Genomic DNA, 24,033 nt, shown 5'->3' with positions numbered 1-24,033 from the left:
TCTGTAGTAGTTGCAACCGAACTCGCCATTTTAAAACAAACTTAATCCGTAAATTAAAAAATACACTATATATCCACGATCCACCATGATCATAGATATTCACCATTCACATATAACAAGTATAATATTAATAAATATAAATAAAACTCTCTTACCGAAAATTCCCTCCAAACACATTAAAAAGCGCGAAAATTCCCTTTTCCCTCCAGCTTAAAATTTTTGTTGAAAATTCCCGCAAAACGGGAAAATTCCCGCGACCTGGCAACACTGGGTAGTTGCTGAAAAGTGTGTTTAGCTCTAAAACCGATTGTCTACTGTCAACGAATGACTGTGTTGTTGATCTCTATTTTTTAATTGCATCCAGAAAACGCGGGATTTTCTCACTTGTTTATACAGCATTATCAGCAGAAATGAAATGTGTTTACATATTGCTCAATATTTTTTTACAAATCGGGAATTCAAACATGCACAGTAAAATTTTTAAACTTATTTTTTATTATTTTTTGAGCGAGAGTACCTATCTCAGTTTTAAGAAAATTAAGGTCAGGATAAATTAAAAAATATGTATAATTATCTGTTGGTTTTTTTGTTGCATTCGGTAAAATATTACTCGAACTTGTGCCAGAAACACTTTCCATCTAGAATTTCTGCAAAAGACTGTTTATATTCTAACCAGCCAATCAGAGGCTAATGTAGAAGATATGTCGATCTGAACTACTTTGCCAACCTGTTTAAGTTAAATGAGAAATGGCCTCGAACGAAACATGTTCAGACTGTGTGTAACCGCACTCAACAGCTGAACATGTTCACCTGAAGTAGTTCAGACTCCCGTGTAACCGCGCCCTAACTCCTTCTAGCGCAGGGGATTGGACACACTGCTGGGAGGAAATGGGTGCAGTGTTTGGTTGTAATGGAGGGGGTTGGTAAGGTTCAGACCGATGATGCACTTATTAGGATAATGTGCGGCCTGAAATCGCCAACTGTTGGCAAATGGGATACAATTACACATTTCAACAAAACATGTTACAGTATAATAGGTTTACTTACTAAAACTATTACCTGATATAATACTCGTTATTTTTCTATTGTTGAACATTTTTAAGAGAGTTATTATATATTCTTATTTAAATTGTTTTTTTTCCCCCTGTGTGTTTGGCTGAAAAAATAAATTGGGAGTAATATATTCTCTCTACTAATTAACAGTACCGTGTGTGTGTGTGTGTGTGTGTTTCTGTATTGTAGGCTAGGAATGTAGCCATCTGCTATGAAACAGCAATTTATAGGCATTTTCTGGGGCAGATACAGGGCTCTTTCATTCTTCTTCTTATTCATTGCATAGCAGCTGTACTTTTGTTGTTGGAGTCTAGACACACTGTTGCAGATGTTCCAAATTCTCAGTGTTTTTAATTTGATGTCGGTTTGAGAAGTACTCAGCACCCAACAAAACCACATTGCTTCCTCTTCAATGCCGATCTGTGTTCTGGGGAGTTTAATCCGTGACCACGAAGAACTTAAGTTACTGAGAAAGTTATGATATTTTTTGCACAAGTTTATGCCACTAGGATGGAGGACTTTTGCCAGGCAAATAATAATAAGGAAATACAGGTTAAACTCACATTAAGTAGTGCAATGGTAACAAAACTAAATTTTCAATTTTTTTTAAGTTCTATCATAAAAATGGTAATACTTGCAACAGTCAATCTTAGTGTGGCTATAGTTAAAAGTCTAAAGTATAATAAAAAATAATAAAATTTGGCGAAGTGCAATCGGATTCGAGCTAAGCGTTGCCTAGTGTGGAGATACGGAACCCTTGGTGCGCAAGCCCGACTCACACTTGACCGGGTTTTTAGGACCAAAACACGATTAGTATCACATAATGACACTCAGCTCTCACTCTGCTCTAAATTAATGTAAGTACAGACATTGTAGGATTTTGGAAAAAATATTAATATTTTCAATTTGTATATCGTTCTCTTCTCAGTTGAAAATACTATAGTTTTATTGTATTAATTTGTTTTTAATGATGGATTTTCATTTTTTTTAATTTTAGTTGCACATGTTGTAACGGGTTTCTACTCCATGCCATCACCTTCTACTCCGCGACATAGGGAGTTAGGTCGATCCCTGAATTGACGCCACCCGCAGTGCTGTGGGCTCCGAGTGCAACTGAGCTCTCGCCTGCTGGTTACACAACCCGCGAAGCTTGAACGGGCTGAAGAAGAAGGTTCTCGCTCATTTGACGCCACGCAGCCACAGAAGTTTTGTCTGCTGCTTATTCTCTCTGCACAGCTTCGGCGAGCGGAGTAAAGAATAATCCGGTTCATGTTGACCGTTGCCCCTGGGAAGGTAAGTAAATACCAGTTCTTGCAGAGACAGGAGAGTTGGACACCGACGCGCCAAGGTACAGCACTGCCACTACGAGAGATGCAGCGAAGCTCTGCCTCACGGCCCCCAACCGGATGATGTCGTCACCACCGGGATAAGCCCTGCCATAATGAACGACAACAGAGGTGTTGGCGTGATGTCACAAGTACCGAGGGTCTTGCGTTCAAGTCCAGTCGACGAGTGAATTCTCACTCGGGTGAGTCGAGTTGAAGGAATGAGCAAATGCCGAGTTAGAGTGAAGTGCAGGTGGGGCGAGGCACGAGGGCATAGTGGCTGGTTCGAGTCCCCGGCGAGTATTACCAAGATCAGGACCTGACTGCTGGCTGAGGGGGAAGAGTCCTCGGATGAGGGAGCAGAACTCGCTCAGCGAGTAGGAGTAACCCGGTGAGTACGACCAAGCAGACGAGTTGGCGAAAGTCCGGCGACCACGAGGCACGGGGCTGGTCAGAGTCCCAGTGCGACAGGCCGCGGTCTTCAGCTACGTGGAGGTCAAGGAGTTCGCCGTTTCCCGGAGCCGCGGCGAGCATCAACACCGAGTTGCTTGGCCGCTGGTGTGGCAACACGAGAGCTGGCGAGTGTTCACGGAGCAAGGCGAGTACAAACTCCGACAGTTACCGCATTCCCAGCACTCTCTGCAACGGCATCCAAGCTGAAGAATAGAGACGATGCTCAACTATTTAAATAAAAGTTATCTTGTGAATGTTTCTGAGCTGCGTCTAATGTACAGTTATAGTCCGTCTCTTAGATTTTAATTGAAGTTATTTAATGGTTGGCATCAATATTATAACTGTCAATGGTAACATACTGATAATATGCATATAATTTTAGAAACATATATACATATATATTTGATTAAATGTCATGTTGGAATTTAATGTCCTACAGACATAATTTTCATGTATTAGTATTGTTGTTTTGTGTGAGCGCTGTGGTTTTTTAATGCATATTGTTCATGGCATAATTGTTGATGTTCCCAGCTAAACAATAATGGAAGTCATGTGGACGACACTGGAGTCACGCGTGCCAGGTCCACACCGCACGAGTGTTCACCTGTTTCATGAAATTCCACAATTTGTACTCGATACCTCATGCAGTATGTTAATAAATGTCAAGTTTTAACTATAGTGTTGTGGAACATATACACCCTCGCATATCCTACCCCGTTTTCTAGAGAACAATGTTATCTGGAAATATACAGATAATACTGTTCGTACCCGTAGCTTTGCAGGGTTACTTTTCAAGACATTTGTTCCATAAAAAAAAAGCTAGATTCGGCATTCTCTGCCTCCAATAAATTTATGGGCTGTAGTTTACGAACACTACGTAATCAACATAAAATAAAAGTTTCTATTTCAACTGAAACGGTATGAAGTAAATCATGGTAATTGCAGCCTTCGGCTTATAGTACATTTTACTTAACAATTATGCATAAAATAAAAAAATCTTACTATATTTAAATGGTCTTACGTTACAAGGTATGCTTCCAAATACATTTAAAGACAGCTGCAGTATCAAGTGGGGTTTTGAATAAGCATCAATTGTAATCATTGACAAATATGTTTTATTAAACAAGAATACAGGACAAAAATTACCAAGAGTGGTAACATTACTTTTAAATATGCAAGTTTTAAAAAAGCTACATAATAATATACATATAATATGTAATGAAGTATACACTTTTAAGTATCATTAGAGTTTAGGAAAACGGACAGAAAATATTAAATACTTAAAACGCAATGTTTAAGTGAACTACACACAGTAGTTTTTGTGTATAACTCACAATATATTTATGTATATATAGGGCTTTTGAAAGTAACTTAAAAAACATTTTAGAATAAAGACAAACAATATTTACAAAATTATTTTTATTCGTAAGAACGTTGTTCGCACACAAGGATAAATAAAAAAACCGTACATATTACTGAATTCATCAAACCTCCGATTTTAATTGATAAAATTTAAAAACAATGATATTTAATATGAAATGGTTTTTGCAGTTGAATCTTTGTATAAGAGCCCAATAGTTTAGAATCTATCGTTACTCATATGGCTAAGCCTTAAAAATGAGAAAAATATTTTTACATTAAAATACTTTGAAGAAGAAGAAAATGTAACTGTGGAAAAGACATCATAGTCGCTCATCATAGTCTTGAAAATAACTGCAGAAAATATGTCCTCGTTTTTATTGAATATGTTTTAGTGGTTATAATTTGGCAACGTAGTTATTTGATACAAGCTATTTAGTAAATAAATATGAGTTTTAAATTTATGCTTTATGTCCTCGACTATTAAAAAAGTACAAAGATGATTCTGTGGAAAATTATCAAAGTATCGAGGAGTAAAAGTTATCCAGCCCATTCCAGCCAGAGTACAATATGAACTATATATACCTTAATATTTAAACAATTTCATAAACTGAAACAAAGTATATAACATGTCCTACCTGCATTACCATCTCTCATAGCAGAACACCTCTGCAACTTTTATTAGATAATAAACAGTGAGTGAGTTATAGCTCATTTCAATAAAATGTCAAATACCGTACTTGATTGTTTTATAATGCTCATTCAAACACTTGGACAAAAATCACTTTACAATACGAGCAAGTTTACTTGCAGTCAAACAAATTACTTTTAACAATATTGTAAATGTATAATAATTAGGTTATTAGTGATGATAATAAAATTCAGTGCTATAGAAATATTTAAAATACCACAATAAATCTCACAAATTGATTTTAAAACAATATTTACAATTTTACTAATAATACACATGTATTCTAATGTTTTTAATTATAAGCTACTTGAACACAGATATTACACATGGAAAAAACACCTATTTCAAAACATTTTACAATATTTGACAAATTTTTCGTACTAGAAGATATATTATTTGTGCAAAAACTTTCATAACACAAAATTATTCATACTAACTAAACACCATTTGTTTCGCTGATTGTTTCTTTTAAAATCGATTTTTTTTTCTTTACTAACTATAAGCTAGCTGTTTATTATCTACACTATAAATAAGTACATGATTTCATTGTCATTATTGCTGAAGGACACAGAAATTTCGAAATGAATTCCTGTTTATATTGATCAAACATCACTAAATCCAACGAGCTCTCTTAGTTATTTCTGCTATTTCTAGCAGAATTGTTTAGGTAGTTTACACAATTAAAAACTTAAGGTGGAGTGAACTCCGACCAACTTTGTAACAATTTTGATTTAGCATTTAGTCATACCAAGTGAATGAGCAGTTCTCTTTTGATAAGTGACTTGCTAAGCATGTTGGCTTGAGATTGCTCAGTGAAACAAACACACATCACTGCAGTGGTAAAGGAGTGAGTGGTGAACTTCTTCAATATTGTAATAGATATAAAAAAATGGGGAGGATAAACTTTGCTAGGATTACATTGTTGAAACCATATACAAGCACAGTGTGTTCTGCAATAGGTACTTAAACAATGTTTGTCTCTTAGTTTAAACCTTGACCCTGGTTTTACTATTGTTAATTTATGACTTCAACACCTATCAAAAATTTTACTAAGAATTCAAGGAACTAAATGATTTCTCTTGCACTTGTGATAACATAAGCAAACTCCTCTGGAAGGTTGCTTATTCTATCAACATATTCTCTATTATAAAACAGAAAATATAAACACACAATACGATAAGTTACCAACGATGATCGCTAAGTAGCTGTCAATTCAAAGAAGAAGGAAACTTAGTAAAATTCAAGGTGAATTTTTTTTATATAATGAAGGAGAGGGAAGACATCATGTGATAGTATTTTGTAACTAGAAAGCAATAAACAAAAACAGCGACAAAAATGCTCACATAATTTATCAATGTTCACTTTCAGGCCTGGGTGTAGAACCTTAAGCAGAATTTCATTTCTGTGAAGTAGGAAGGAGGATTTAGAAAAGGAAGATAAAATACATTTGATAAAATGATAAAATATATTTGCCCACTGTTTGCTTTAACAATTATCCTGATGTTGGTGGGAATTATATATATTTTTTATGATTTCGAGGAAGGGAGAATATATTTAAACCCACCACCCAAGTTGTTCGCCACTACCTAGGTGTGCATACCTAACAAGTGATCATGAATGTGTAATACTTATATGGTCACTTATGTCTTATAATATGTCTCGAGGTTCTAATGCTGTGTTGTCAACATGGCGATCTAGATAATAATTAGATTTTTATGATCTTGAACCATGTAACAAAGCTATTCCCAACACTAGCTTGAACGTAGCTACAACTCCCTTGATTAATTCCCAACACTCAGCTTCATCCACCATTTTGAAGTTTTAGTTTTTTTCTATTTAATGATATTTTATGAAAAATATTTCAAAAATAAATCTTGGCAGCAATTAGAGGGTGTTATCAATCTGTAGGAACCAAGAAAATAAACTTTTTTTTCTAGAGATCACAAAAATGTAATGTTTGTATAGTATAACATGGAAAAACATTTTCCTTGATAAAAAAAGTAATGACATGAAAGGCAATAACCCTAATTTTTCGGGTGGAGTCAGCCATTAACAACTATAATCAGAAATTAAAATCAAGACTAGCTGTGAAGTTGGTTCCAACAATTTAATGAAGTGTGTATAATACTATTTATTCATAATCCTCTACGCAGAAAAAACGTTTTAGTGATTTCTGAAAGCCTTGTGTTCTCCATGAAGGTAATTTGTTATTTCTAATTAACCCTTTTTTCTAAAACACGAATGGTGAACAGTTATAATCACTATGCAGAATTTGTGAACAATAAATTTCAATGTAAGGTGGGAATCAAGATATAATCCGTATTTTTAGTAACGATATTTATACTTTTTCTGCGTATAGGTTATTTTTTCGTATTGGTCGAACTAAAACGTCAGGATAAGATTGTGTACACCAAGAGCTCACTAATTCTTACAGCCAATACCTTCTTCTTAATTCCTAAGTTCTTGACTGTGTAAACCACTTTACATCATTACAATTACAAGATATCTTTCTGAGGCGTGAATCACCTGAGCGAAGCGACGCCGCCATCTTCCCGGGCGTGTCAGCCGTGGGTTGTCGCCGGCGCGGCGACCGAGCGCAACAGGAGCGCTAGCAGGCAGGCGGACAGTACCAGCGCACAGGGACAGATGGCGCTGCCGGCGTCCTTGTTGCAGCCGTTAACCGAGCAACAGAACACGCAGAAGTACTCGTCCTTACTCCTGTCACACCCGTCCAGTCCCAGACCGCGGTTCATCATGGCGTCTTCGAACCCGCATGGTCCCAGGCCGCACTCCCGCTTCAGCGTGTAGCCGTTCTGAGCTGGAACACCACGAGGAAACCCTATTGCAGTCTACGACCTGCACAGTCTCTTGCCCTACGCACTGGCTTTGGCAAGAAGTGATGGTCAACCACTGACATCCCACCTCAGTGCTCAGTCCATGGAGGGTCGAATGTAGGCCTTCGCAGGAGGGAACATCTGTGAGGTTTACTGTTGGCCATTGTGTACTCCTGTTCCTACCACATATTCTTTCCATCGGCGCCCAATTCATTTTCCCGTCTATAGGACACTAGTAAGAACAGATGTTGGTCACTCAGCCGTGGCCATGCGGCCAATTTTGGTGCTATTTACTTTTGGCTGTTAAAAGCACACACGCTTATTCCCCCATTAACTCTTTCTTTGATGTAGTTGACGTCGTCCGACCGACGACCATCCCTAAGCCCGACCTGCACCCGCCAGTATACTCTCCCGCTAACGGAACGCACCCCTGGCCGTGGCCCACCCGAGTCGAGCGAGCCACCGAGCCGAACGCCCAAACCAGACATTATTATTATAAAGCACACTAAATCCGAGTGGACTAGAGACGAACCACACCCATTCCCCCTCAAACAATTAATTACGAATTTTGCGACCTTAAAGTCTCTTCCAGACGCAGTCATTTAGTTTTTAACGTAATGAGGTCAAGCTTGGCGCGATGCAGGGGCCGACGCGCCACCGGACGCCATGCCAGTTCGGCAGTTCAACTCGACTCGCGGACCGGGACGGACCTACGTCCCACGGAGAGACCACAACCATTGTCTTCATCGCAAGTAACGTCCGGTAAATATAGTCATTTAGCATAAACCAAACCTTTTTCTATTCACCTCTCCGTGCGTGCCCGGTCCGTTTTTTTACGGTTCAGGACCTAATCCGACCGCGTAAACGTAAAGACGCCCCGCACCACACCTGGTGCGCAGGGTCGCTCTTCAGCATACGGCACGGGCCGCCTCCCGCAAACCACAGAACTTTTCTTAAGGCCACGCGCCTTCGCGCTGACCACAAACCCGCAAGGGAAACTTCGCCAAGTTTAGTGGCGGTGCGTGTACCACCCCAGTGGGCACGGCACCCGCGTAGAAACAAGCGCTTACGGGACTGGCCGACTCCAGTCACCCACAAACTCTGTGTGCCACGTCAATTGTGCGCGCCTAATTTTCATTAAGTGTACTTTGTTAACGTAACTTTGCGCCACGTCATTTGTGCGCGCCTAATTTTCATTAAGTGTACTTTGTTAATGTAACTTTGCGCCACGTCATCTGTGCGCGCCTCTCATGCATCAAGTGTACTTTGCCTGCATACTGTTACCCGAGTAACCAGTGCCACGAAACATTGAACATGTACCGGCCTGCACCTCGCAACGGACAAGTAGCCCTCAGGGGCATGTCTGTGCTCAGTAATTGTATGGTGTGACGTCAACCCCTTGAATAAAGGCACGTCGCTACTACGGCAATCCCACGCATTCTTCTTTAACGTAATTTCCCAGGCAATACCACCGACGGTTCTAGCGGACCACGCTGGGGCAACGAACCACGACCCCCCCCCCCCCCCCCAATTGGTTAGACACCGAGCTAGCCTGGCGCCCTCCCGGAACATAAAACATTAACCAGACCAGCCACCCCGCTAGAACTCGCGCCCGGACTCGAACACGAGACCGCAGCCGACGGCATAGTGTTTTGTAATATATAGTTTTTTTGAAATTTTATTTAAATCCAATATTTTATATTTTGGTGTATTGTAAGTTTACTTATCAGTTATATATTTTACGTTTGCGAGTTCGTTATTTCGTGCAACTGCCGCTTGGGAGCGCGAGCGTCGAGGCGAGTGACACGCGCTACAGTGACGAGTCTAGCGGCAGCACCGCTACTTCCTGCAACTGGCTGCAAATGCCGAGCCTTTCCGAAGTTGGCCGACGGGAGCGCCTACTCCCTGGATATTTGTTTTTTTTACGCGCGCGTTTTTTCTCTCCAGTATAAAAAAAGCCACACAGACTGTTTAGTGTGCGTGCTTTTTACTAAATGTATCATTAAAAATACTGTAAAATCATTTTATGGTTTCTTAGCAAATAACTTTTTTAATATGTAGCTATCCAGGGCTAGGAAACCGTTTACATGATTTCAGAGTATTTTTAATGTAGCTATCCTAACCAAATCAACCGTCCACAATGTTTTAAAGTATTTATAAAATATTATTAAATTTATTAAAATAAAACTCTTATGCTTTATAACGTTTTTTCACCACACTGGTCGGTGTTTGACGAAGCTTAGTGAACTAAATTGAAAATACTTCAGTATAGTGTCAGATCCTGCATTAACATCATTGCGCTCGCTGAACGTCCGAGCACGCCGCCGGCCCCGGAACGAGCGTGAGCGTTGCGGCATTTGCAGCCAGTTGCAGGAAGTAGCGGCGCTGCCGCTAGACTCTTGTCTACAGTGCTGCTTGTGGTTGGCTGGCGCGGACTGAGACGTGAGACAAACTTATCCAACTGTTCATTCGCCCAATACGAATAGAAACCATAGCCAGCTAACAACCTATACACCCGAAATAAAGAGCGCAGGGCATGCAGCCCGCTGAAACTTTCTCCACTGGGATTCGAACCCACGAACCCAAATCACACTAACACACATTCTCCCACTGTGCTCCTGAAACCGCCCTCAGCACAGCACGGGTCCGAGTACCTACTGCAACCCCGTCAAACCACCCAAATCACAACACCTCAGGGCCACCAAACATCCGTTATCTACATCCCCATTAAAACCTAATATCTATCTTCACAACCAGAGGTAGTGGGCGGCAATCCGCGGCCTGGAACTCTACCTGGGGGCCTGTGGTTCCATGCCCGGATCTGGCACTCGGACCTCGAGGCCCGCAATGGATGTGATGACAGTACAGTTGCAGCTTACCCTGCGGCGGTATTGCCTGATTAAGCAACAAGTCTGAGCCTCGCTTGAAATATAGCTGTTAACAAAACCGTTAGACATGGGAATATACAGCATAGACCACGCATAGTAAATCAGGACAAGGCCATATCATGTAGTAAAACACCATCCCAGTATTTGCGTGGAGTGATTATAAGAAACAATGAAAAACCAAACTCTGGGCGGCCGGAAGGGGTTCGAACCCAAGTCCGCTGTAAAGACAGCCCAGAGCCTTGCCACTGGGCTAACAATAGTAATTCCGGGGGTCACTGACCGTCCTTGCTGATATGAGTGACGCAGCGGTCCTTGCTCGCAGGACACGGCAGCAACGACTCAGGACCGCACTCCTCGTTCGTCGTCCTGTGGCACTGGTAGCACGTGAGGTTGGCCGCGCGCGCCACTGCAACAACCACCACGCCGCCCTCTTTACCATAGAGTCAGCACTGAGTAGAGCTGTGTGATTACAGTGTGTGGTCCCAACATTGTGCTTGCTCGCAGGACACGGCAGCAACGACTCAGGACCGCACTCCTCGTTCGTCGTCCTGTGGCACTGGTAACACGTGAGGTTGGCCGCGCGCGCCACTGCAACAACCACCACGCCGCCCTCTTTACCATAGAGTCAGCACTGAGTAGAGCTGTGTGATTACAGTGTGTGGTCCCAACATTGTGCTTGCTCGCAGGACACGGCAGCAACGACTCAGGACCGCACTCCTCGTTCGTCGTCCTGTGGCACTGGTAACACGTGAGGTTGGCCGCGCGCGCCACTGCAACAACCACCACGCCATCCTCTTTACCCTAGAGTCAGCACTGAGTAGAGCTGGGTGATTAGTGTGTGGTCCCAACATTGTGCTCTGGCTGATGTTAGTTATATTGAACTGCACGTTGGGCAGATCCATGTATCAAGTCTCTCACTTAGCTATAGCGCAGTGTTGCGGTTATGTAATGGCACAGTAGATGGTGCGTCTAAGTTATGAATACAATTTATTTTATATCTCATTACTAGTACAGAGCATTACATTACAACTTAACATATAATCATTTAACAAAATGTGTGCCTTTCAGAGTATTGTTTATAATAATGTGTAAAATTGTTTAAATCGTCTGATTTCGAGTGTTCTACTAATAAATCGAAAACCAGTTCCGAGAATATGTTCAGAAGAGAACAAACAGATGGTGGCGTCTGGTGAAGTATTGAGTATTCATATTATTCACATTATATATTATATGTATATAATGTGTATTATGGGAAAATCTGTCTGGTATAAGAGCATGTGCACCAATCGAGCAAGCAAGCAATTAGAGTAATAAATTGGTACATGCGCAATAAAATTAAAGCTAATGTGCATGTTTTCGAGTTTTAGGGTGACAGTTGATGAAATCGTTAACTTTCCGGTCTCTAATAATTATAAGTAGAAAAATTACTTTCAGATGAGAAAACACTAAATTCAGACTAACAAAACGAAGCGTGAAATTTATTTCCCCCGCAGCAGCACAGATAGGAGGGAACTTAAATAAATAACATCCCGCCCCTCCGCGAAGTTTAATTACATTTCCAGCCGGGAGAGAGTTCGGCATTAGCCAGGCGGGAAGTTCAGCAGTTGGGGAGCCGGGAGACCCAGAATGGAAAAACGGCCCTCGCAATTATCTCGCTCGACGAACTCGAGGTTCGAAACTAATTAATATGTTCGTTAGAGTATGGCGTGCGCTGCCTGGGCGAAGTTAGCGAGTGTGCCAGTTGTGAGTGCCGTGCCTCGCTACGAAGCATGGGTAGTACATTCGTCTTACCAACAGCTACGTCACTTCGCTACTTCAATTGTGAGAGCTATTTGACACACATTTATGGCATTTATACATTAATCATCTAGCACTTATTAAGTTTTATGTTAAGTTGTTTTTATTTGTCCTTAAGTGAAGAAGTTTAGGACACCTGATTTTTTTTATGCTTAATAGAGTACGTCTGAAAAACAAGAATTTCACTTTTTTAATTATATACTTCTTTGAATTTGACATTCAAAAATTCGAAAAAGAAATAAATATGACGCTGTTCAACTCATTGCAGGGTTGTTACTACTGGCGATGGTAACTCTTCTACATCATCATCCGCGCCGTGTTTATGGCACTAGTGTCAGTGCGTTGCTATTCTCTCGCTGCAGGCTAGAAAAAGAAGTGGAAAAGTACATGATGTAGGTACGCCAATAGAAAATGTCGACAGCAAGTTTAAAGCACCGGTTAGTTGCGCTATCTGCACAGTAGTTCTGGGAACTACGTCACGGAGTGTTCGTGGAAACCGGCTCGCCCACGCACAGTTGCTCGGGGCGCGGAACCAACTGTCGCTATTTCTCTGCTGCCATCTGCCTCCCCTCCACTCCTTCCCCCCCCCCACCCGCCATGATGGAGCACCCACCCCGGTTCCCCTCGGAGGTAATTTCCTAAAGCGATCCCACTGCGCCATATGAATGGCTCCGTCTCTCTCTGGCCCGGGCGCCTGGCCGCTTCGCGGTCCGTGACCAGGCATACAGAGCTGTTCGGCGGGGCTGCATACCCCTCCCGCGCCCAGGCGGAGCTAATCCCCCGCGGGAAATGCGGGGAAATGCGGGAAATGGGACCATGCTTGTTCGGGGAGCCGAGAGGCGCGCGTGGCGGTCCCAGGCCGACACTGGCTTGTCCAGGAGGCCACCTGGACAGGAGACTGGGGACTGGACAGTCTGCCCCGCCCGACAGCGGCAGCCTTCTCCGCGGCCTGGTGCGAGATGGGAAGAAAGACTGTCTTAGTCGTAACAAGGAACTTGACGTTTCTTAGAGTTAAATTAAAATAATATATTTCGTTGTCTAAACCTAACCTTTACTTCTTTGCAACTTCTTTCAAACTTCAAGGGACTAAGTATGTTATAGTGCAGGGTCGTAGCAACTCGAAATTGACTAGTAGTATTTCTTACGTCTTCGTATCGTAAGCTCCTTACGTCTCATTAGTATCCACTTAACCTAGCTCAGGCAGGAATAAAGACAAGTCCAGGTAACACTCCGCAGCCAACGAATGCGTAGAAGCTGAGGCTGGAGCCTCGCGATGAAGGACTGGATAATTTCCCTAACCGACTTCGGTCAATCTGAGGCTATATCCACTCCTGAGTGCTGGCTCAATGCGTCAGCTCGCGAAAAAGCACGATTAAATTAAGCTACCAAACTAACATAATCTTTAATGTTTATTTTATGTTAATTTAATGTTACTTTACATTAGTTTAAATTCAACAGCGCACACGAATTTTTTTTTTTCCCTTCTAAACTTAGTCTAGGCTGGCTGGCAGCCTGGCGGGAAACGACTAAAGTCGCCCTCGAAACAACCAGTGCCACCAAACCAAATGCGGACAAATGTCCAAGCTCCCGCCCATTTGCATAGTAGTCTTTCTACTCTGTCCAACTCTTCTTCCAGAACCATCCTTCTGTTCCTGTAACCAACCTGCTTGTAATTAATGCATGAAATTTTGCATCCCGCATGTCAGTGCCGAGGGTTTTCCCTGTGTCTATGCAGGTTTTACCTGGGCCCAACTTATCTAGTTTTAACTTAGAATAGTCAGTGAGGGGAGTTAGTCATGGCTAAAACGTTGCCATGGCTGGCCAATCCCCTCCTAGCACATGATGCATGCTTCCTCTCCTGCATGGTTCATAACCTGCATGCTTAGAGCGTATAGGCTTCGGCCTGAGACGCACTTAGAGTCTTCCCTACCCAGACCCCTCCCAAATACACTTAGTAATTAGTTAGGTTAGGAAAAAAAAGTCCAGGTATATAGGTCGCACCCTCGTACAGAAAGTAATGTAGGGAGAAGCTGTCGTTTAGAAAACTCACAACGGTTCATATCATTTGCAAGCAATAATCGTTTTAGTGATTTGGGAGAACTATTCGTGCACAAATTATCTATTTAATATGCCCCAAGTTATATTTTTAAGTCTTACAAGTATTTTCATAGGCCTTAAAAATTGACAATCACAAATTTCCAGGACAATCTGTATGGGGTTATAAATTTTTATGTGTAGGTCCGTTTTTAAACTGTGGTGTATTAAAAATATTTTTGACGTGACAACGTCTAATAAATCGATGAACGCCAGCTGCACGCACGAAACAGTGTCCCGTTACGCTGTGTCCCGTTACGCTCATTGAACGCTTGCGCCGCATCTATCTCTCTTCCACTCGACTGTTTATAAAGTGAAGTGAAAAGTTAATGTGATTTTAATTGCTTATTACAACAACAATTTCGGCAACAAAGGTTAATTATTCTTTCATTTTAAAAATCTGATTACTAGTATAATTTCAAGTATTTATTCTTTTATTATTAAAATAAAAATGATTCAATTTTATTCATAAAGTATGCAATCATTTCATCAATGTTTTGTTATGACGTTGTGACGTTAAACTATCGTCCGTAAACTGACTTTACAGACAACCAATTTTTTTTATTTAAATAATTAGACAAATATGACGTTAATGACTATAAATAAAGTGTAAATACACAGACCAAGTGAGTGTGTGTAACTGAAGACACAGCTACTTGTTCGGTGTCGCTGCTGCGCGCTGGCGGCCAGGGCGAAGGGCAAGGTCAGGCCTGACCCAGAACCGCCTGGAACCCTTCCAGGGCCTCCAGCCCTCGGCCTGGCTGGGCGCAGCCAGTGTCCGGTCTGGAGGCGAGGCGAGCAAGTCTGCGGCGCGTGCGACCAGCAGACTGCACGAGGGGGACGCACCACAAGGACGAACGTACAATAACGCCGAATACCATATCGCCGAATGCCAAATTGACTGCAACGCCGACAGCTAGAAAACTGCTGTGTACCACAACGCCAAATTACCACAACGCCGAAATACATTAACGTCAAAAAATGTCATTTCAGGACTGCCACAAAGGTTAGGTTAGGTAAGGTTAGCACACAAATTCATTCAGTTGTTTTTCATTTTGCTCCTCTGGCCGCCCCCTCCCCGCAGCAACATTTTTCGGCGTTACTGTATTTCGGCGTTGTGGTATACAGCAGTTTTCTAGCTGTCGGTGTTGCGGTCAATTTGGCATTCGGCGTGATTGTACGTTCGGCGTTGTGGTAACGCCCCTCTGCACGAGGTGACTCAAATAAACAACCCTTCGGGGAGCTTCGGATGTATTTATGTAGTTGAAATAGTTCAAGCTGTGGCATTATTTAACATACCCAGTTCGGTCACGTTTATGGGCTTCAAATTAACAATCACCAGACGCGAAACAGGCTCGACTCGAAGTAGACACCCGACGTCTTATAAAGCTTTCATTGTCGTCGAGCGAAAATGTATTGCGAATGCGTTAAAGAAGTTCCTGTAAAACGCAATTTCGAGCATTAGCAGCGTAGTTCATTAAACTATCTAAAGTTGTAGACTTTTCAAATGACAAACGTACTGTCACATATTTGTTCGAAAAAAATTTTTTTTTTAATTTTTTTAACGTAAGAATAAGGAAAACCAATGGACTACAGATCTGAATTTTTCCAAAAGTTTCAATTAATTGCTACGAGTATGTGACATACATCCTACTAATTATTAACTCATTTATTTATTTATTTTCTTAGCACCCAATAGACTCAGTTGATGAGCAGTGGCCCTCTGAGTATAGGGCTTGTCAACTGGTTACAGTTTTTATGAAATACATGTATATGATTGCATACACTATTTCTAATATATGTACAATATATACATTTGCTAGCATAAAACTTATATTACAAATTTCTAATAATGGATATTATGTTAAACAATTAAAATAAGTATTAATTAACAGAGTTTTTTGAACATTAGATCAATTAAATCAATCTGTCTATTTCTAGTCCTATTCACATTAGTTGCCGTAGTTCACATCGTTAATATTCACTCACTTGTATTATGTTACTCAACGCTTAGTAAAATCTCGAATGCTGAGTGTAAGTCAACGGGAAATACAAACTGCGAGGTGTACAGTTGCCGGCAGCATGGAGGATGCCAATGATTGATGCAGAGCACGTCTCTCACTCCCTCCCGGCACGCGCTCAAGGCGGGGGAGGGGGTGTTGTCGTCTCGTGGGTCACCAGTGTTGCCATAACGACCCGGCGCTCACGAGGGCTGACTGCGCCCCCCCCCCCCCCCCCCCCCAATCATAGGACGCAGCACGCGGTCGCACTGGGAGCCTGGCACCAGAGCAGGCTGTCCAACCTCCAAGTAGCGAGGCCGGATACTACTGGTTTACACACAGCGAGCCAATGCGCCTCTTAACACGGACACGTTACCAGCGACAAAACATTCCTTCTCTCCCTTTTACCCACCTTTTGGTGTGTGACAACGTAACAACAATCAGCTGACAACCATACCGGTACAATATCTGTTGGAAAAAGTAGTCAATATAAGAAAAATTTATTTCGTTTTATTTAAATTTATTTATTAGTCGAATTATGAAGTCCTTACATTGCGGTAGGGGTGGCCGTCGCTGATCTAAAAGCTACGAAAAAACACCAATCATTTCGCAGATAAACATCGGTATATTGCCCTTGTTCGAAGGCAGATTCGTCGCGCGCCCCAAGCCCGCACCAGAGCCAGGCGCGCGGGCAGGCGACCTGCTATTGGTCACCCCGCTGAGCCAATGAACTGGGCGCACAGCTGCAGAGGAGCGCTTGTTGCCCAGGCAGACAGCTACAGCAATACTGGCTTAGCCTACCTTTGACCGAGCTATGTCGGAACGCAATAGCTCGGTCCCTAAGGCGGCCAGAGGTTTACTAATCCATGTAATTTCTTTTACCGTATCACCAACACGACCACACGATTATACGCCTGCGCGAGTGTTGGCCTGAACTACCTGTTACATTCACTAATGGGCTAACTACCCATGCATATTATGTGTTCCCAGGGGTTCGTAGGAGCGGCTCGCACAGCTTTACACTACACACCACACCCGAGTTTAACTAGGTCACTTGAAATTACAGCACACCGACAAGCCTCTAATGCGCACCAACACGACACTACATCACGCCAGTTAGCCGATCTAACTGGTGGGGAGCTTCACTCCCCCGCCGAATTAGGTACACGTAACTTTTATAGCATTACACAACCTACCAGCACACACACAGGCCCGTGTGCCAAACTTGTCTCACAAGACACGCACCCCCGCCGTCGATTCAAATGATTTTTCACCAGTGTGGGGTGAACCTGAATTACTATGCACTTGGCGAGTTGTAGAAACTTGGGTTTCTGGCCTCGCCCACGCTTACTGCCCCGGATGGCAATATGATGAATCGGCGGCGGCCCAGGCAGACGAGCTACGGACCCCTCCCCCCCCCCCCCCCCCCCCCGCTCAGGCGGCGCGACTACACGCACAAGACGGAGCGCGGGCGGGGGGCTGCGGGGGCCATATTGGCCAGGGCGCGTCGCGACATGTAATTTCCGCCTGCCGCTGATGGGAATCGACCAACAAGCCAGGCCCCTCCTCGGCGACTCCAGACCTCAGAGATGACGTCACAATGGGCCTGTAACCCCCCCCCCCCTCCCACGAGGAGACCTCTCAGCCCGACTACTGCCATCTGCAGACCTAACACTGGCCGGTCCGTCTGGCCGAGTACGTTGGTTGTGAGCGGTGACGCGTGCCGAAACACCGCAAGTGTGAGAGCGCGGGTGGAGGCGGACATGCCTGAGTCCCGCAGAAGCAGTGTGAGGTCGGACAATGGCTCTCCGCGGAGCAGTTGCCTCGCCAGCAGCTGCTTCCTGTTCCTCCGGTGCGCCTCGCCGGGAGGTGAAGAGTCATCGCAACCAATAGAAAATGAACCGTTTTTTTAACACAGGATCACTTTCAGCACATTGGAATTGTATCGAGCATCCTGCAAATAAGGTTATGACAAAAATTCAAAGGCTATTATTATTAATATCATTATTATACGACGGGAACTAGCAAGTTCGATAGCTCGAAACACGTTGCCAATCGATTTGTGTTATACATATCGATTTATATCGTTACGCACTTTCGATCACGGTATTTCATTTGTAGATTCATATATGGCAGCGTAATCGGCGATTGTTTGTAGGTACACAAAAACAGCGTTGAGTTTCCGGTCTTTCTGATATATGGTCGTTGATCGCAACCCCGCTCCCAGCTCGAGACAGCGGCTGAGGTAGACGCAATACACACACACACAGAGAGACAGACACAGACACAGACACACCAAGACAGGGCCCTGCAGTTGATCACTGATTACATGAAACACGCAGTTAGTAAGTTTGTGCACTCAAATTAATTAGGTACGTTTTAACTGGAATTATTATTATTTTCTTAAATCAACCACTATTTTTATTTTAAACTTTTAGGGTAAATTTTAAATTCTTAATCTAAGTTTTCTGAACATTTATTTTAATTACAACTTATTCAAGATTAAGAGATAGAGCCACCGTGTAACAAAACTCACGTCAGTTAGGTTTCTGGCGGCGAACGTGAAGATCTTTTTTTTTTCTCCTAAATAACGTGCAGAGTAGAAAGCACTTACTTTATACGTTATTGTTGAAATCACAGACGGGTAGTTTCGTTTGGATTGAAACTGGCGAATTAGTTTTATATATTCTTAATTAACGATAAATATTTTTTTAACTCAATTATTCACTAACGCTTGCGTAATAAAGATAGATCAAGCACTCCAACCAGGCTCAACAAGAATAAAACTGGAAAAATAATAATGATGAAATACAGGCAGGGAAAAGCCATAAAAATGCCAGGGAAACTAAAACACAACGCAAACATCCGAATCAGAAAGCAGCTCCCAGCTGGCCAAGTCCAGTCGAGCTGACTAACCACTGGAGTCGGTTCCTCGTGGTTTTCATGTTCGTTCCAGTCACACATTAGGAAATTATAAATACAAGGTTCAGGTGTAACATAGTGCAGCAATGCCCGCAGTGTAGAGCGACACCAGACTCTGGATTGTAGTGGAGTTTGCCCCATCGCCACTTGGACTCGATACTCGTGAAAACCAGCGGAACAATAAATTGTTATTTTTTAAATATATTTATTTATTTATTCACTAGCTGCCCGACCCGGCTTCGCACGACTATACTAATGAAAAAAAAATTAAGCCACATCTCCCATTTACAGTAATGGTAAATAAAAAAAATTCAGTGAAAATTTATTACAATGCTGTATAATGTACCGGAGAGAAAATGAATAGCACCGATGGTTTCCCGACTCGTGCACGCAACGTACAACTGATGTACCCGTACTTCGCTACGGCAGTCTACAGGCAGATCACTCTTGCGCCGCTCATTATACATGCCCCTCCTTGTGGGTACGCCACTGCCGCGCGATGCCTGTTGCCATGGAGACGCAGAAGGCATGAACAATGCAAAATCCTGTTCTCATGCAGACAAAGTACCCACTGTTGCCTGGTTTTAACCACCCATGGGATCTAATTTTCGGAAAATGTCATCCTGCGTAACATAGGTACAGTACTGTGAAGTTTCAAGTCTGTAAAATATATATACTTGAAAAAAAAAGGGCAATTTTTGATATTTAAAGTACCCGCCAAAATTTCAACGGTGATGAGAACTGCACTAACAATGAAATAGTCGTTGCCATAGAGACGAATGAAGCATCAACAAAGCAACAGCCGTTGCCGTGGTGATTTCCTACCAAAAACTGGAAATTTTGATATATTACGCCCCCGAAACTCCCCTTGGTATCGGATTTCCGCAGAATCCGTTCTTAGTGAGCTGAGCGTCTACATCACAAAATGAGTAACTATGCTATATTTCAAGTCAATCGGGTGTATAGTTTTAGAGATCTCGCGATGAGTGAGTCAGTGAGTGGTATTTTATCCCCTTGGGGGTAGAATTAATCAAAATCCTTTCTTAGCTGATGCCTACGTCATAACATCTACCTGCATGCCAAATTTCATCCCGATCCGTCCAGTGGTTTGGGCTGTGCGTTGATAGATCACTATGTCAGTCAGTCACCTTTGAGTTATATATATTTAGATTAACGGATAAATACAGCAATTGGCTGTTTCACAGATGATACGTGACGAGTTACTGGCATTGATAATAATACACTATGTCAAATAATTATTAAATTAATAATAATAATACACTATGTCAAATAATTATTAAATTAATAATAATAATACACTATGTCAATTATTAAATAAATAATATTAATACATTATGTCAAAACCAAACCGAAGGATGACGTCACGAGGACAAGCCATGCCTGTAGGAACTACGAGACGAGCCAACGTGATGACGTCACCGTTCCAGGGGAGGAGGGAGGGGTTCCACGGATTTGAGTAGTGTTGGTGAGTTAGTAGTCCCCACACGAGTGGATTCAAGAACCTGATTTTTGACAATGAATTTTATTAAAATACTACTCTTCTTGTTAAAATGCATCAAACGGTTAATATTATAACGTTTCCCTTTTGTCTTTCGTGAACTTCGGTTCGCTCCATCCGCCCCAGATGGCAGCACCGTGGTGGTTATAATATTTCAGTTCCTCGACTTGCGTCACATTCACGGAGTTACTCCTGCCAAACACCGTAAACCTAGATTTAAGGTGCTACACATCAAAAAAATAAAAGATGATGATTTAAGAGTAAAAGATGCTGAGATGACCATATCTCGCGTTATTTTCCTCACGCGAAGACATGATCTGAGGGCACCAACCGGTGGCTGACAGAAGACTGCTGGTTGTGCGGTTTGGAATGGATCGCTGGAAACAGTTTCAACGAGCTCAGTTAGCGAGCGGCTCGTCTCTCAGTGTTTACACACTCACTAACACTCTCACACGCTCACTCTCACCTCCGGGCATTTAGCGGGCTCCGGGCAGGCCGGACCCCGGATCAATATGCCGGAGGCTTTCCTGCCGGCCTGCCACCTGCCTCGCAGCCCCGCGCCGTTTTGTTCCGCCACCCCCCTCCGTCACTCGCTAGCGCTGATGCGCTTTGCCTGATGCAACCCCAACCCCCCTCCCTGACCCTAGCGCAGAGCGGCCGGGCATTATCCTCCTGTAGACACCGCGAGGGACCCACTACACCCCTGTCCGCAAATATCCCGGGCATTCCGAGTCACCGGCAGTCTTGAAATATAACAATCATTACTTATCATTTCTTTGACCCCCCCCGCAAGATAGGATCGCCGGAATCATACTTTTACATTTTTTTTTCTACGCATTTTATCGACTTGTGATTTCTGTTATACTAAACCACGTTTATTCTTTTTTTTAACATAGTCACAGCAAAGTAATGTAAAAAAATATAACAGTTTTTTAAAACTTTATTTTTAAAAGGTGTAAAGGATAACGGTGATATTTAAAACCATGAGCTTCATAAATTACTAACGCGTAATTTAGTGTGCCGATCCTAATACCACGGTTACCAGCTGTTCTTCACAAATATATATACCGGAGATAAAATACTCAGAAATGCTACTCTTCGTGGCTGTCATTAGAACGTTTTGTAAAGAAATCATGTCAATTACAACGACGAGTGCAATTAGTATAACAAACATTTCTCGGGCGAACATCTGCCCCCGTCAAGGGAGAAACACGTGCCATTTTCCAACTGGGTTAGATCAATAGATATAAAAAGTAGACTGAAGAAGGCACGGATGCAAAGGGGGAGAAAACAAAGAATAAAAAAACGCCACTCTCTCGGCCATCTCTCATATTCTTTCTCTCACTGTTGGAACTCGGCCGTCTGGAGTTCTGAGACGAAATTCAGGCGGACACATACCTTCCAGGCGCCCTCGTTCATCCCTGGAACTCTGAGTGAGATACCGCGTGAACGCTTTGGCGGTTATGTTCGCGTTAAAGAAGCTGACGTATTCACTCATTAACTATCAATACATCATCGAAAGAAAATGTTTGAACACTGCGAACCCAGGAAATCAGCCTAGATAAGTAATTCCAATAGTGTAATATTTAACACACGCGAACACACGCGTAATTATACTCTTACAAAATATCATACTAAAAATACATTAAAAATCATTTTAAAAGTTAATGCCCGTCCTATTTCCATTGCAGAATGTAGTTGGTTGTTGGTGAAAAGTACATTAATGAAATAAATGCACTGCCCCGTGTAACGTATCAACATCTAATAAACATAATCGCAAGGTCAGTCAAAACACCGAACGTAGGCAATCACGCATGTGTTATCGTTCTAGTAGGTTGCATTATTTTCAGTTCTTTGGGCGGATCGTAAGGGCAGCCTTCTTCTCACAGACGAGAGAGCCAAAACTCGAAGTTCCCCGAAGTTCATGTTTTTTTCCGTATCTTTAATGTAGCTATCCTAACCAAATCAACCGTCCACAATGTTTTAAAGTATTTATAATGAAGCTAACCTAACCTAATTGACCATTAGTATCCTTTTATCAACACCGTTATATTTATTTACAATGAACAAAAAAAAAAAAAAAACAACCGAAGATGCACGATCGGGTGTTTGGCTCTCTCGTCTGTGACCAGAAGGTTGCCCGGATCGTAAGCCGACAGAAAGACCGACATGGCTCTACGGCGTCACTGCTCTATGGAACGCAACTGGGCGCTCCGGGGCGCATGCAGATGGAGGCGTGAGGGGTGCAGTAGGGGGGTGAGGGTTTACAGCCTGTCGCGGGGGGTTTAAGGCGGGGATCGAAGAACCGGGTCGCCTGGCAGCTGCCAGCGTGACACACTGCGGCGCGTCACGATCTACAGCGCGTCTACAGCGGAGACCCAAGATTCACATAAAGTTCTGCCATTCTCGATTACACCCGAACAATTCACCTTCGGCCAACTTCGGGATTTGTTTTATTTCTGCGCAGGAAAAATGAATTCAAATATTAAAAGTGGTCGGTTAGGTTAGCTACATTAAAACACTTTAAAACACTATGGACGGTTAGTTAGGTTAGTATAGCTACATTAAAATAAACAGAGAAATATAAACACATATAAATAAACCCGAGGTTGGCCGAAGGTGAATTGTTCGGGTGTAATCGGAAATGGCAGAACTTTATGTGCATCTTAGGCTTCCCCATCGACAGCATATTGTAGCCAACATTTGAAACGTACCTTTCAGCTGAATACTGTTCCAGTTACCCACAGCCCGGTGCGGACATTTAAGGTTAGAGGGTTCTATACCGGGCGAAGGTCTATGACTCAACGTCTTAAGACAAGGGAAATTTCTTTCAAGTCAGTGAGCTATTTAATATTTGTTTGCAGCCCTGGAGTATCAGATTAAAAAAAGGGGCCACATATTTATATCTATAACTATGTTTGATCTTCACGAGATCATTCCATAAATTTCATGTTATATTTTGTAATATTACATGCAGCAGACAAATGTTTCCTTGAATTTATTAAAATTACAACTTTGCATCAATTTGATTTTAAATTAAATTAGTTTTAGTTTTTAACACATCAAAGTAACTGGCACATTGATAATTTTATTAGAAT

General features: G+C 42.5%; 1 protein-coding gene across 5 annotated transcripts in view; it reads right to left on the bottom strand.

Annotated features, from left to right (window-relative positions):
- Positions 1 to 3,926: 3,926 nt before the first annotated feature.
- Positions 3,927 to 24,033, bottom strand: part of LOC134532530 (uncharacterized) — a 38,660-nt gene continuing 18,553 nt past the window's right edge. For all 5 annotated transcript variants that reach the window (XM_063369007.1, XM_063369011.1, XM_063369008.1 and 2 more), the window contains exons 3-4: positions 10,884 to 11,009; positions 3,927 to 7,699 (exon numbers count right to left, since the gene is read on the bottom strand). In XM_063369007.1, the coding sequence (XP_063225077.1) occupies positions 7,443 to 7,699; positions 10,884 to 11,009 (383 nt within the window). In that variant the 3' untranslated portion in view covers positions 3,927 to 7,442. The remainder of the gene's footprint in view (positions 7,700 to 10,883; positions 11,010 to 24,033) is intronic.

This window comes from Bacillus rossius, chromosome 6 (assembly GCF_032445375.1).
Source record: "Bacillus rossius redtenbacheri isolate Brsri chromosome 6, Brsri_v3, whole genome shotgun sequence".
Classification (NCBI taxonomy): Eukaryota; Metazoa; Arthropoda; class Insecta; order Phasmatodea; family Bacillidae; genus Bacillus; species Bacillus rossius.
Note: the sequence above shows the minus strand (reverse complement) of the source record. Positions and strands in the feature narration are given on the sequence as shown.